General features: G+C 42.6%; 1 protein-coding gene across 9 annotated transcripts in view; it reads right to left on the bottom strand.

The window, feature by feature from the left end:
* Positions 1–14257, bottom strand: part of cdc42bpab (CDC42 binding protein kinase alpha (DMPK-like) b) — a 77220-nt gene that overhangs the window by 10890 nt on the left and 52073 nt on the right. For 3 of the 9 annotated variants that reach the window (XM_084378219.1, XM_084378216.1, XM_084378215.1), the window contains 20 exons: positions 13867–14084; positions 13488–13610; positions 13084–13217; positions 12453–12574; positions 12142–12262; positions 11625–11735; positions 11218–11465; positions 9743–9848; positions 6755–6879; positions 5750–5855; positions 5281–5429; positions 5065–5156; positions 4417–4493; positions 2899–2937; positions 2059–2178; positions 1244–1327; positions 1057–1162; positions 706–842; positions 278–417; positions 43–124 (listed from right to left, as the gene is read on the bottom strand). In XM_084378219.1, coding sequence (XP_084234345.1) covers positions 43–124; positions 278–417; positions 706–842; positions 1057–1162; positions 1244–1327; positions 2059–2178; positions 2899–2937; positions 4417–4493; positions 5065–5156; positions 5281–5429; positions 5750–5855; positions 6755–6879; positions 9743–9848; positions 11218–11465; positions 11625–11735; positions 12142–12262; positions 12453–12574; positions 13084–13217; positions 13488–13610; positions 13867–14084 — 2440 coding nt within the window. The remainder of the gene's footprint in view (positions 1–42; positions 125–277; positions 418–705; positions 843–1056; positions 1163–1243; positions 1328–2058; positions 2179–2898; positions 2938–4416; positions 4494–5064; positions 5157–5280; positions 5430–5749; positions 5856–6754; positions 6880–9742; positions 9849–11217; positions 11466–11624; positions 11736–12141; positions 12263–12452; positions 12575–13083; positions 13218–13487; positions 13611–13866; positions 14085–14257) is intronic. The other 6 variants (XM_084378217.1, XM_084378223.1, XM_084378221.1 and 3 more) reach the window with 3 other exon arrangements.

Here is a 14257-nt window from a genome sequence, read left to right as displayed (position 1 = left end):
AGTTTTGAAACCTTTGGGGCAAAAACAATCAGGAGGACTCACTCTGAATATACAGGGGATGTCTTTACGGCTGGCGTGGATGACATCAGAGGCCAGGACAGAACTGACTGAAAACTCTTCATCCCTTCAGGACAGGATTGAGAACAAAGGTTAGACATGAAGGACCTACAGCTGCATGGATTCATCAGATGTAAGTAGGTTTTTTGTCCGGTGTCAACATGGTTTAAGTAGTTATAGCGTCTATAGTCACTAAGAAGAGTCTCTGTGCTTCTCTTACCTCATATCTATAACTTGGCTGACTACTACACTTGGTTGTGTGGCTTTTCCTTCTCCCAGCTCGTAGAGGAACAGTTTGAAGTCACACACCACAGCCATCGCCCTCTGCCAACCCTTCTTCACCCCTGTTGGTTTGGGAACCTAAAACAGACACAAAGACATGGTTTAGTGATAGAAAACAAAGACCTGTACCAAATTCAGAACTATACAAACATGTATAAAAACAAACGTTCCCTTAAATCCAAGACTGTTGTCTTTGTGGATTCAGAAATAAAGTAGGGACGGTGAAAGCTAAAGTCTATTTGGGTTTGAGAGGAAGTAAACAACTCGGAAACGCTGGCTTGTCTCAAGGTCTCCAAACACCTGCATTGTTTTCAACTGAGCATACAGTTCACTTAAGACAACAAGGCCTTTGTCAGTCGTACTCACCCTTACTGTCCCTTCATACACGGTGCCAATCCCCCTCTGAGGGTCGATACCCAGCGGGCCCTTGGTCTGGTCAGGAGGTACAGGACACACAGCTGGAGCCTTGTCCGCACAGGTTACATGGCAGGAGAAGTTACACACTGGACAAGGAGACAGAGAAATGAGAGGTTTGATTGGTCATTGATCAGATTGATTTTAAAACCAATTAAAAGGGAAATTAGCTTTGTAGTTTGAATCTCCAAGTTCTGTGAAAATGTGTTAAACTCCAACCTGAACAAACTGAATCCATAAAAGTAAAACATTTTGCATGTTTTGGGTGCTTTTTTTTTGTTTTTTTTTATCCCCGTCTCTTACCTTCACAGGTACAACCTTGACGTATGAGCCCCACCATGAGGGAAGTGCACCGGTTACATTTAGTGGGCGTGTTGAATGTCTTCACCACAAACTGATGTGCTTTGGACTGTGGAGAATAAACATGAATGAGTAAGACATCATCAGTGGTTATGACATGAGATCTTTTGAGGTGGAAAAAGCCTCTAACCTTAGGTGAGGAGCGTCCGATACTGCCGTACCCTCCTGAGCGCATGGTGGGGGTCTGGACTGTACGGGGAGGATGGTCTATGAGCTGCGTGACACAACACACACAAACATCGAGCAGTGAGATACATCACTGGACGCTGGCTGTGCATGAGGAACAGAAAACTTAGGAAATAGCCACAAAAGAAAAGGCTTGGACAAGTTTTTCTGTGGGTACAGATCACAAGTGACACAGTTGGAGCTGGCAATCATTGTAATAAACCCAGTAGTCCATGTTGAGCATACAGATTTGACACTAAGCCATGAACAACGTGATCACCTGCAGATGTATAGTTTCATTATTAACTCTAATTTTGAGGAACTTGCGCATCATATCTGCTCCCAATGTGGTTCCCAATCAAGACGTTGGTATTTACTTGCATCATCGTATTCAACAATAGTGTGACAACACACCAAGTGCAATTTAGATTGGCATCTGCTGCCGGCCTCAATGTTCTCCTTCTTCTTTGCATTCCTCTGTAATTGAGTTACTTGCATTTCACAAAGGCTGACCTGTTTGACAAGCTCAGCATTGTGAACTGCTCTGAGTAACAGCTTCAGCTGAACCTTAAATGAAAAATGTCAATTGAATTGGTATGGCGAACATTAGGACCCATTTTTTTCTTGTTCCTTCACTTGCCAGACACACAGGTGTCATGTTAAGAGAGAGAGCCTCCTGATCAGGATTTGTAACCGTTGACAACAGGATGGGAAATTACATCCGACCACTATCCAGATTCTGCAGTTGTGTTTAACTAGCGCTGCAAAATCTCTACATACCTCTATGGGCTCCATATCACTGGCCATGGAGGGTGAACGCGAGCGGGACTTGAGGTGGGACTTAGGGTCGTCTTCCCGGGATGGAGTGTTAGAGGGGGTGAAGTTATCCATCGAGTCCACCTGATGAGAGAAAAGCAAGATGGAGGAGTGGGAGAGGGATACAGGGACAAGTAAGAAAAGATAAGTGAGAAAAGAAGAACAAAAAGAAGGAGGTGGAAATGATGAGATGGGGAAAATGGAGAGGAACAAAGTGGTGATAAGGCAGATGGACAGAGGAAGATAAGAGGAGGAAGACAACGAAAAACAGGTGTTAAACAAAACAAACCAGAGAACAAAATGCAGTTTCCATGCTTAAAGAAAAGAGCTGGTGCCATATACAGGTGGAAACAGAAAACACAGGGAGTGTGGTCATATTCACTGGACTTTCAAAGCTACACAGGAAAGACCACAACCTCACTGTAACCCTCAGTTAAACACATGGGAACACATCACAGCCCAATGCCCATGCTAATTTGAAACACAACAAGCACACCCCATACACCATGCATGGCCATTCACAAAACTACACTGAAGAATATAAAATAAAATAAAAAAACACACAGACACCAGTGAACACAGGCAATACACATCGCAACACCCCATGTTTTTAAATATGACAAATCCAGATCATCAATGTCTTTTGACAAAAGATTTTTCAGGACCCCTGCCATGCAACCAGACAGCCACAGTAAACACACACAAGAAATGCACGCACACCAATTAAACATCAACACGACGAGGACAACACAGCATATTCAGAGAGACTCATTGAGATCACAGAGCGCAAGTGATGGTGCTTACACGTCTGCCTTTGCTAGCTGGGCCAACGGATGGCGAGCGCTTCAATGGCAGGAGAGGCAGAGAGTGGCAGAGACATAGAGATGAGTAAATATCAGAAAGGCTGTCTAACAGAGCTGAAAACACACAGTTAAACAGACTGAGGGAGAAACATGGAAATGGTGATATGAGCCTGTATTACATAAAACCAGTGCTTCCCAACTGTTTCTGCTGCACATCAAACTTCAGATTCACCACTTTATCTGCAGCAATCATGTTCTTATATATGTTATTTGACATTTATTACATGAACGTGGATATTGTTCAGTATGTTGTTAATATGACCACCTTCCAGCTAATGAGAGGTCATATTAAAAAATACTTATCTTCTTTCGGCTAATGATTAAATTTCTGTGTCTATTACTATCAGCAAACTATTTCAACTGTTGTCCTTTGCTAGTAACTATTTTAACTTCTCTGCTTACTTACCAACTAGTTTTTAACAACTTGTGCTACAACTGACTCGGGTTGATGGGGAGCTTACTTGTTGTATTTCCTTCATCAAATCACAGTTTCTATATTTTAACCGAGTTAGTTTAGCTAAGTTGAGTCAATAAGCTGAACACAACTAGCCCTGGTTGGGAATCACTGCGTTAGACTACTGCGTGTCCACCAGAGTTGAACTGTGGACGAAGGCTGAAGAGGGTGGATGGGTGCAAATGGAAAGAAAACACATGATGATGGGAAGGGAGCAGCTGGGAAAGTCAGTATGGAGCACAGTGACGACAATAAACCCCCCCGTTAACCAAAAGATAAAGGGGTACATGAAGGATTTGTGGTACTTTGTGGTTCTGGTCAACCATAGTTCTAGCACTAGAAAACTCAGGTAGAGCCATTCAAATAGCCCACTAGCCTACAAGGAATAGCAAGCAACTGAGTAAAAGGGCAGCACACTGCAAAACATATTAATCTTGACAAGCAGATGGAATGAATTCATCTTATTCCACGTTTTTTTTCCATTTGTTTTAAGAAAAATAAGATTTAGACCTTGGTAAAGGACAGAACTGACATTATGCAGTGGTTCTGCTCTTCTTCACAGTTACACTGATGCACAGGCACGAACGCATAGATGCAATATGTATACACAGATCTACACTGTCGGTCTCAGTCAGTAAAATGCTCAGAGTCCTACAGCTACTGTTACATACACACACAGACCTCCGCCTAACCAAGAGGAACTTACGTCTTCCCAAAACTCAATTAAAGAAGATGAAGATGAGGAATAAGAGTCCTGATGTACCAGAGAATGAAGCAAGGAAACAACCAAAAACATAAAAGGAAAATAAATATACATGTAAAGAAAAAAAAATGTTAAAAAGCATGACGAAAAAAGCAACAAAATAATCGAATGAGCTGCAGACTTATGATTTCCAAGTTGATCGTGAACACAGAAATTCAGATCTTGAATTCAAGATAGATAAATGGTTTGCTCGCATCAGCTATTCTTGAATCAACAAGGACTTTCTCTTCTCGCATACTTACATCAAACTGGTCAAGCGCTGAGGTGGGGGCGTTGAGAAAAGCCAAGAAGGAATTCTGGGAATCCTGGTGCTTGACACCTACAGACACAGAACAAATAACACAACCGTGGTTAAGTACGTGATATTAAACCATCAAAGGGTGACTTAAACAAAATGAGTCACAGGACTGAGTCTAAGAAGTGGGAGGTGTTTCATATGACCTCAGAAACAATACGTTGTCATGTACACAGCACATGATTTTATTTCCCAAATATGACTGCTGACGCAAAACCTTCTAATTTGGTTCCCTGGTTGTATTTATGCCTCTTTCACAGTGATTTTCTCTCACGAGTCCTTTCACAGCGAGCAGCGACCGGTCAACCATCAACACGCGTGTGTTAACAAACACAGAACATTTGAATAACTGTTTCTTGTTTCTGTGTATTTTTGAAAGAATAAAAACTTGCATAAGAAGTTTTCAAAGACCACTGTGTCTCTGAAATGTATCGATAGCTATAGCAAGTGTGCTCTTTTGTATCAATCTGAAATAAGCACTGTAGGAGCAGGAGAAGTATTTATGTTAACACTTTAACACAACTATTGTAATTTTTGAGCATTTTGGCAACTGATAAGAAAACAGAAAGGTCATTTGACAGATTTTCAGACGTACCCCTCCGTAGCCGCAGCTCCTCCGTCTCTTTCTTCAGCCTGTCAATTTCAGCTAGGAGCTCCTGGTTTTTACTTTCCACATCCTGCAGTTTACTGGTGGATCAGAGACAACAGTGCATCAAATGAAGGCCACATGTTCAGTAACAATTTTGAACCGTTTTCAGGGATAATCAGTACAAAAACAAACTCTTTAGCTTCCTCTGTGGAGTATCCGTACCATTCTGTGGAGATGTTGTTGGCTTTGACCTTGTTCAGTTCATCCGAGATGCTCTGCTTGGCTCTGATCTCAGCGTCCAGGGCTGACTGCAGCTCCAGACGGGCCGACATGTCCAGCTTGGCAAAGCGCCGCATCTTCCACGGCATGTCCTGAAACGGAGAGGAAGAGTTAGTACAATAATGACAAACACTGACAGACGGAGTTCAAATGACAGACGGGCACAGGAGGCGTGATAATATAACTGCTATTAGAATAGTTTAGACTCAATCAGTCAATATAACAGAAATATAAAAAAATACAACTTCATCTTATTCAACATTCATCTTATCATCTGAGAGAAATACAACATATGCAAGGCAGTTTTATTAATAACTAAAACAGAGTATTTCAGTAATACAGCTGAGTTTCATCTGACTCAACATCATCTACAGTTTTTGGAAACACTGTGTATTATGTGTGTGTATTTTACTGTGGCTCTGGCTCCCAGACTGGTGTTTCTCAGTCCCTCCAGCTCTTCTGTCATCTTAGTGGCCAGAGCCTGCAGGTATCCCCGAGCATCCTTCTCATCGCTCACCCTGCAGCAAACAGACACAAATACAGGTATTTTGCATTATGATGCATTTAAATACGTTCAAAAGAGTCACATTCACCCAAAAAAGCCTTAAACAGAAACTCATAACTGTTTTGACTTTATTTAGCAGAATCAGACACATTCACACCACAACTGTTTTAACTTCACAAGTGCATTTCAACCTATGAACAGACACACACATTATGTAAACACCACCATCGTAAATGCTTTTCATCAACTTCACACACACAACAGATAGGTACACATGTTCAGACTGCAGGAAGCTCTGAGCACGTCACTAATCTCTAACGCTCAGGCTCACGCTGACCCCAACGCAAATATAAACCTAGACTGTTGCGCAGCGGCACAACATTTCCACCAGGGGGCAACATCAGTCACCAAATTCTTGTAAAAATGCAGCCGCAGCTCAACATTTGTATGTGCATGTTAGGAATGTGAGTATGTGCATCGGTGTATGAGTGTTGCATCGTCTGAATGGATCAATCGCCTGTCTGTGTGTGTGTGTGTGTGTGTGTGTGTGTGTGTGTGTGGTATGTGTGCTATGTGAGGACTGCAGTCTGGTCCAACAGAGGGAAGCCGAGCAGCTGGCGAGGTGTCAGCTGCAATGGGAAGTGATCTGAGAGGAAGGGAGGGTCAAGTAGCTCTAAGATCTTCAGAGGCATGTGAGAACCGCTGCAGTTATACTGTGTTGAGAAACCCAATACACTGCTTCACAACATGGGAGAGAGAGAGAGTGTGTGTGTGTGTGTGTGTGTGTGCGCATTCTATGAGCCTGGATATAGCCCCCTTTCACTTTGTGTTAGAGCATCAATGGAAAAGTATATGCCTCAGCACGTATTGAGGACATTTGAGAAAGCTACTGTGTGTGTGTGTGCGTCTCACCATTGGATGATTTCTGTGATCTGGGCCTCCCAGTGAGCTACACTCTCCTTTTTGTCAGCCAGCTCCCTCATCTCCTCCTCCAGCTGCCTGTTGGAGCCGCTCACCCTCTCAAACATGCTGGTCAGCTGAGGGGATACGCACACAGACACACACACGCAGACAAAGAAAAAAGATCATATTAGATTTCTTCGCGTCGTGAAGCTGTCATAATACACCTGGTAAATGGATTCATACATACTGTATATACTGACAACATGACGTTACATTAGCAGAACTGTACTACCGTGTAATGAGTCTAACAGTTGCTGCGTAGCTCAAAGCAAAGGTGTTCGGCCTTGAACCTGACGACTGGCTCAATATGTAAAATGAATCATTGTGTTGTTGGAGGTTATGACAGATTTTATGATTCAACTCCCAGATGCTCAACTACAGCGCTGCTAAGGAGGTGTGTGGACACACACAGACGAGGAGGGTGATTAATTTCAGAAAGTCCTCCTGAATCCCTTAATGTGAGAGGTGCGTGTAAAGACGCAACCATGGTGACATCATTACAAGTCTCAAGCTGCCCTATTGTTTGTTTAAATACCTCACTTTGTGGGCACATTTTTGGTGTCTTGAAACTGTCGAGGCTGTGATGTAATGTGTGAGCGAAGACAGTCATTTAAGATTGTTTTGCAATTGCTTTCCAATCCTGGAGCTGGTCGCCGACAAATGTTTGGACTGTGTGAGGACAGCAGAGGTCATAAAAAATGTCAAAGTGGTGGAGTCACTATCATGGGATGGAATATATTTGGGTTTTTTTTGGTGTGGACTGTAACTCTCACACATACACTTCACTCTGTAATGGGCTCCCACTGATGAAACCTCCGTTTACGACAACATTAAGGTGTAACAGCCGTCTGGAACAGAAGCCACACCTCACCACAAACACGTTGTACAATAGGGCTCAAAATATATGGATCAAGGTGGATTTGAGTCATATCTGCTGACACTTGAAACATCTCTTTCGCAAGAAACCAAGTGTCTCTTAACTGTTTTCAAGGATACAATGACTTGTATCCAGGGTTCATTCAGCTTTCAAGCGCTTTTCAAGCACATTGAAGGTACCTAATTCAAACATTTCCAGACTCTTGAAGCCATTATCATCATATCTAAATACTGAGAAGTGCAACTGTGAAAGGTTTACATAACTCCTTTATGTGCCCACTGAAATCAATATATGTTGTCATAGTTTTGTTTTATATAATTTTAGATTGTATATTTTGTTCACAAATATTTAATGCTCGCTAATTTAGGCAGCAGGAGACGATAAACAACAACATAACGGCTAAAGTTAAGCATTTTCCAGACATTCAAGACTTTGTACGAACCATGTATATCAAATGCTCCTATGCAAAAATGTGTTTCACAACATGTTTTTTTTCCTAATGTTTTACCAGCATGAGTATTTTGACATGACATCTGAAACAGTTAAGAAGCTGATATAAAAAACACACCAGTCGAACAGCTGCATCGAGGTCTTTGTGCAGGTCGCTGTGCCGGTGTTTAGCCTCCGTTTTAACACCTGACAGTGTAACATGACTGTGATGGAGTTTATTATCCCTTTCATTGCTCTGTGACTGTCAGATGCCCTTGAGTACCTCCCATTTTAATCATGGACCGCTTTATTTTAGTAAAATGTTTTTTGGCATCTAACTTGGTCTTAAAACATTCAGCACTGAAGCGTAGCAACGTTTAGTTTTTTAGGTCACTGAATTTGAAAACTGACACTGCAAACTTTTGTCTGTTTCTTTTCTGCTGCAGGATTTAAAGCTCCGCGGTGTTAAATTATGCTTTTGACTCCATTTCTATGCAGGAAAAATGCCTCCACTTGAGTAGATCATTTTTTGGGGGGCGTCAATTCTGCTAGTGATCGCAGCTCACGAAGACAAATCCCTCATGAACGAGTGGCATTTTTTAACATAATATGAGCGATTTATGGCAAGGTTGTTGAATTAAGAGGGTTCGGTGAATCTGAACGCGAAGTACGAACAAGCCTTACGGAAAAAGGTAAGAGAGATTCAGTGAAGAATAAGAAAAATGTTGCAAGAGGCTCAATCTGAAGCTGCTGTTCATTTATAAACACGCAGTAAAACAATTCAAGTCACCAAATGAAAATTTTCTTGTGTCTGGCTGAACAACTGCATTAATCCTCTGTCACAATAGTCACCAATTTGAGCTTAACAACCGTAATACTTGAAGATGGAGTGGCTTGATTCTTCTACAAAGGAAACTGTTGAAATTTGGTGCCTCCTTTGAAAGATGAGACCAGTCAAACAATAATATTTTCACACACTCCAAATGCATTCAAGAACTATTTTGTGCAAAGACTCACATACAGACAGATCTAATCCGTCCTGAGCGCTTAAGCTTTAAAAACATAATCTTTCACTATGTGAAATAACAGAATAATACATTAAACAACTGCAGTGACGTGTGCTATCGTTCCAGTGGCACCCACATCCATATTCTCTCCATTTCACCAAGACATTTTCTACTTTATCAGTTGCAGACTTTAAAAACAACACTTGGACGTTTTATTCCATATGTAAGAATGCCTCCCACTTCTGAGACATTGTTTAAATTGGGAGTCTTTTTGAACTTCGAGGAGCTATTTCCAAAGTCAATACAGTGTAATCCAGAGAGTCATTCCATCGGACTGTGGAGGAGGCTACGGGGTGTTTTTATGGCGGATATTGAACAGTGATTTCTTTGGCGGAGCAGCGAGAGAGGGGGTGGAGTGAGGAATGTGATGACAGAGTTCGGGCCGGTCGAGAGGGGTTACCTGGGGTTAGGGAATTGAGGTTTTTCTGCGTATGTGTTTTGGAGAGATAAACAGATCACTAAAAAGCTAAGAAAGCAAGAAAGAAAAACACTTTTTTTTACACTTGTTGGTGTGTTTTCAGAGTGATTTTTGTTTTGTTTCGAGTGTATGGGAACATATTTTACCTTATCCAGTTCACTGGACAGCTTCTTATTTTCCTCAGTGAGCAGGACTCTCTCCCTCTCGTACTTCTCCTTGTACTCGGCCTCAAACTCTTCCCGCTCACTTTGGCTGGAGGAACAAAAATGCACGCACACACACAGATTATTAAACTTGTGACATTGTATAAACTTACATTTATTCCCTGACCAAAATTCACAGCTGCAAAACCAATCTCGACTTCGTCATTTCAACATGAATGCTAAATCAATCTCTCAAAAAGGGGACTTTCTGAGAGATTTGGGTTTTGTGGAACAGTTTTCTGCCTTCCAGCCTCCTGGACTGAAAACGCTGGTCTTTGAACACTCTGCCATCAAATGTTCACCAATCTCACAGTCGACCTCCATCCTCCTATGTTTGTTCCCACACATTTCCTCAAAACCTGAATCGAACGCTTGGTACCAAGACCAGGTAGGATTTATTCAGCCCAAACACATTAATGCAGTTAGAATCTGATACAGCGCTGTGTTTAAAAATGAATAAGAAAGGAGTGAGGAGAACATGTCAGTAATGCCAGGCAGGAAGGTTAGGCTACAGGGTACAAAAACAAAGCTCTAAAGCTTCCTCCTCAAAAACAAGATTTTATTAAAATTCGATTAAACCAGCGGTTCTCAAAGTGGGATCAGGTGCCCCTGAGCACCTACCAGGGGGTCCGCAGAAGAAAAATAAGTTCCTTCTTTCTTTTCTAGGTATTAATATCCGAGTTGGCACATTTTAACAGAAACTCTTTTTCCAGATCAACCATTTGCGCCCTCATTCGCCCTTTTCCATTCAAAACTATAGTACTAAAGTCAAGTCTTACCTCTTTAAGTTTCAATAAGTGAGTTTTTCATATTTCCATGTTGTTTTAATTCAGAGTTCAGAGAGTTGGTCTAAATTGAGTGAACATAAGTGAGTAAATAATTATTTATCATCTTTACAGCATTGTTAAAGCCACACTTGGACTTTTGTTTTCAGCCAGGTGAGGTTAACAGCAACAGCTCTCGTTCAAGCCCTCAAAAGAGGAAGAGGAGTCCTCTGAAATGTTGAATATGGTCTTTGGAGTGATGTATGAAAGTACCTGTGACCCCCTGGAAGGAAGTTACCTGCATACCAGGTCATCTCTGGTTGGGTTAGGGGCAACAGAACTATTAAAATTCTAATAATGTTACAAACTAATAATAGTTAGATTAACTATTCAAAAGAAACAGCACTTCACAGTTACTACACATTTATACCAGACAGTTGAGCTACTTTAATTGAACTCTTAGTACCTCACGCAATCATCACTGGAAAAGACAATGAAGAAAACAAAGATAATATCATGACTACCAGGATTTTGGGCATACACAGTGCAGCAATAACACCAACTCCACTACATTAACAGTACATGACTAAAAAAAACATTTGTCTTGATTTTTTTTTAAAAGAAAAGAAAGCAGAAAAGAGATGGATAAAGTACCTCTCACGTCGAGTCTTCTCCAGCTTGTCTTTGAGCATCAGGATCTCTTTCTGCAGGGCGAGGTGTTGGCTCTCAGCATCCCGCAGCTCCTTGCGCAGGGCCTTCAGCTCATTGGTGTGCTGCGCCTCCCTTCGTGCCAACTCCTCCTCGTACAGGAGCGTCTTCTTCTCCAGGTCTCCCCGTAGGCGTCCCACCTCCTGGGTCTGGTCCGCTGAGGCCGGGCCAGCCGAGGAGCCTGCCTGCTTCAACTGGGTCATGGAGCAAAGTGGGGTTTTGTGAGTTTCCAGGGCAGAAATGAAGATTAATTAAGATCTGGTCCGATCTACGAGTCTTTTAACTTTTCAGGATGTGCAGCGACTCTGTCGACGGACAGGTTCATGTTCAGTTGTGTGTGATGTCACACTTACCTTAAGCCCTTCCAGCTCCTCCTCCAGCTGCCGGCTGTACTGCTCGTTACGCTCTCTCAGCTTCCTCTCTTTCTGAGCCTCTGCTGCCTGCTCCTCCGTCTGCGCCTCCATCTGATGATGGATGCACAAATAAACCCCAGTGATTGGATGCAAGAACACCAGTCACTCCAATATTTAAAACACTAAAATAAACATATTGTGGCCTCATTCCAGTGCAATGTGTTGTGGATACACCTCTGGAAAGGATTATGTGCTATATTACTCTTAATTGATGGACATTCCCAAAACAACACATGTAATGTTCTTGCAAGTGTGTAGAAACACATTATACACTGAAATATTGCCACAGCAACACTGTTTCTAATCCACTGTATAAATATTCATGGAGCTCCATGAATATTTATAGAGAGGTGACAGAAGCACAATACACAGACCACAGTAGAAGTTTGAATTGTGCACCAACCAGTGGATGGAGACAGAACAGGGTGATCTAGCAACCACAGGGAGACTACTCTACCTCCTTCTTGGACCTCTCTGCCTTTCGCACCTCAAGGCGGAGAGCCTCAACCTTCTGAGTTTGGCTCTCAATCTCCTCCTCCTTGTCTCGCAACTGACGAGCCAGACGCTGCTTCACCGACCTGGGTGTAACAGTACAGTCACAGCAGGTTGTAAATGTTACAGGTGAGTAAAAACAAAAGGGGCCAAATCAAATGGACCTGTAGCTTAATACACTACCAACCAAACGCAGGATTATAAATGCAATGTTGAATAAACTAGGAGGTGTAGGTGTCACCGGGTTTTGAGGATGGTCTGGGGCAGTGATCCTACCTGAGGTCTGTGAGTCTTTCATTGAGCTCAGAAAACTCCTGCATGGCCAGTTTTCTCTGGCTGTGAGCGTCCTTCAGCTCCTTCGACTGAGACTTCAGCTTCTCACTGGCATCCAGAACATCCTGGGCACAAAACGGAGAAGAACGAAGATTCTCAGGGTGACTTTGAGGAAAAGCCATCTCAATACAAGAAATTAGTTTATTTGACTTCTTTTACACCAGAATCAAAGATGAGTAGTCTGGTTGCAGTGTGGTGTGCAAGGTCTCCTTTTAGTCGAACAGTGATATCACTGTGTTTGTAGCCAGAGCTACGACACAGGTCTTAGTGCTCACCATCAGCAATAGCAAATAAATGTGTTCGATAACATTACCATGACTGTTACTACGACTTGACACACACATCCAAACACAAAGTCTCAAGGAATTATAATAATTTCTCAGTATACCTCCATCAAGGTCCAAAATACAACTGAAGTCATTGTTTATCCTCAGGAACAAGTCACGACTACATTTTTGTTACTGTAGGTAATGTTTACAGCGTACTCTGGGGAAAAGTTTCTACACTGATAAATAGAAAATTCAATACACAGACTGCATACACACGCAGCATCCCTACACAACACTGGTTCTACCTTGTGCAGGTCATCCCTCTCCTGTGAAATGGCCTTCATCTGTTTCTCCAGACTCTTGATGTGTTTAGATGAGTCCTCCAGGTCCCTGCGGGCCAACGACACGTCCTCCAGCTGCTTCTCTAGTTGGCCTGAGTCTGCACACACACATGCACAGACACACATAGACAAAAGGTTAGAGATTTAATGGTATGTGAAACTTGTGAGAGAATTTGACTGTGGCTGCATCAGCTTGTTTCCAAGGTTTACTCCAAATTCTGTTCAGAGTTTTCCCAATCGTAAAATTTTAATGTTGCTGAGGAGTCTGTAAACAATCAGCCCCTTTGGTTTGGTGATTTGTTTGAAAAGATTTGATTGTCCTGAGTACCACAGAGCTTCACTAAAGAGGAACAAAAACAAATTCTGACCAGCGATCTGCTTCTTAAGGATGTCGATTTCGCTCTTCAGACTCCTGATCTCCACCTCCTTGTTAGCACTGAGAGGGCCTTCACCTGTCTGGTGCTGCAGGGCCTGCACCGTCTGCGTCGACTCTGCAACACGTCAAGAGGCATCAGTCATGTGCTTTGTTACGCTCGTTTTTAATAATAAAAGTCAGACGGGAGGACAAAATACTTCATAAAAAGTGGATCCTCAATATGAAATTCATTGAGATGTTTAAAAAAAAAAGAGACTTCACCTCTAAATGTAAAGTAACTGCTGTGGGTATATACAGTGACTTCACTAATGTGCATCTTCACTCTCATCCTTAAATTGCAGTGTTTTAGTGTGCATGTTTGTGATTCACACCTGCACACACACCCAGGCGGACTCTTTGGTCAGCCTCACCTTGCAGTTTGCGGCTCAGCTCGAGTTTCTCCTGCTCCAGGCGGCGGATCCTCCTCTCGTAGGCCTCGGTAGCCAGGCTGTCCTCCAGGCCGCGCTGGACGTCCAGGTCCACCTGGTCCTGACCTGGCTTTCCCGGCACGGCTGCCAGCTGTCGCAGGCAACCCCGGTCAGATAGTGTACTACAGGAGAGGAAGACGTGGGGGGCATGAGAACAATGACAATCAATGATAGAAAGAGTGAGGAAAGTGAATGATAAGGGATGAAAAGGCCATTTATATAGGTGAAAAATTGGGGATGTGAAAGAGCATTCATTATGAAAGTGTTTGGTTAAGGGAGAGAAAGAGGCCAGGAG

The sequence above is a fragment of the Pagrus pagrus genome (assembly GCF_965226575.1).
Source record: "Pagrus pagrus genome assembly, chromosome: 16".
In the NCBI taxonomy this organism is placed as follows: domain Eukaryota; kingdom Metazoa; phylum Chordata; class Actinopteri; order Spariformes; family Sparidae; genus Pagrus; species Pagrus pagrus.
This window is presented reverse-complemented; position numbering and strand designations above follow the sequence as displayed.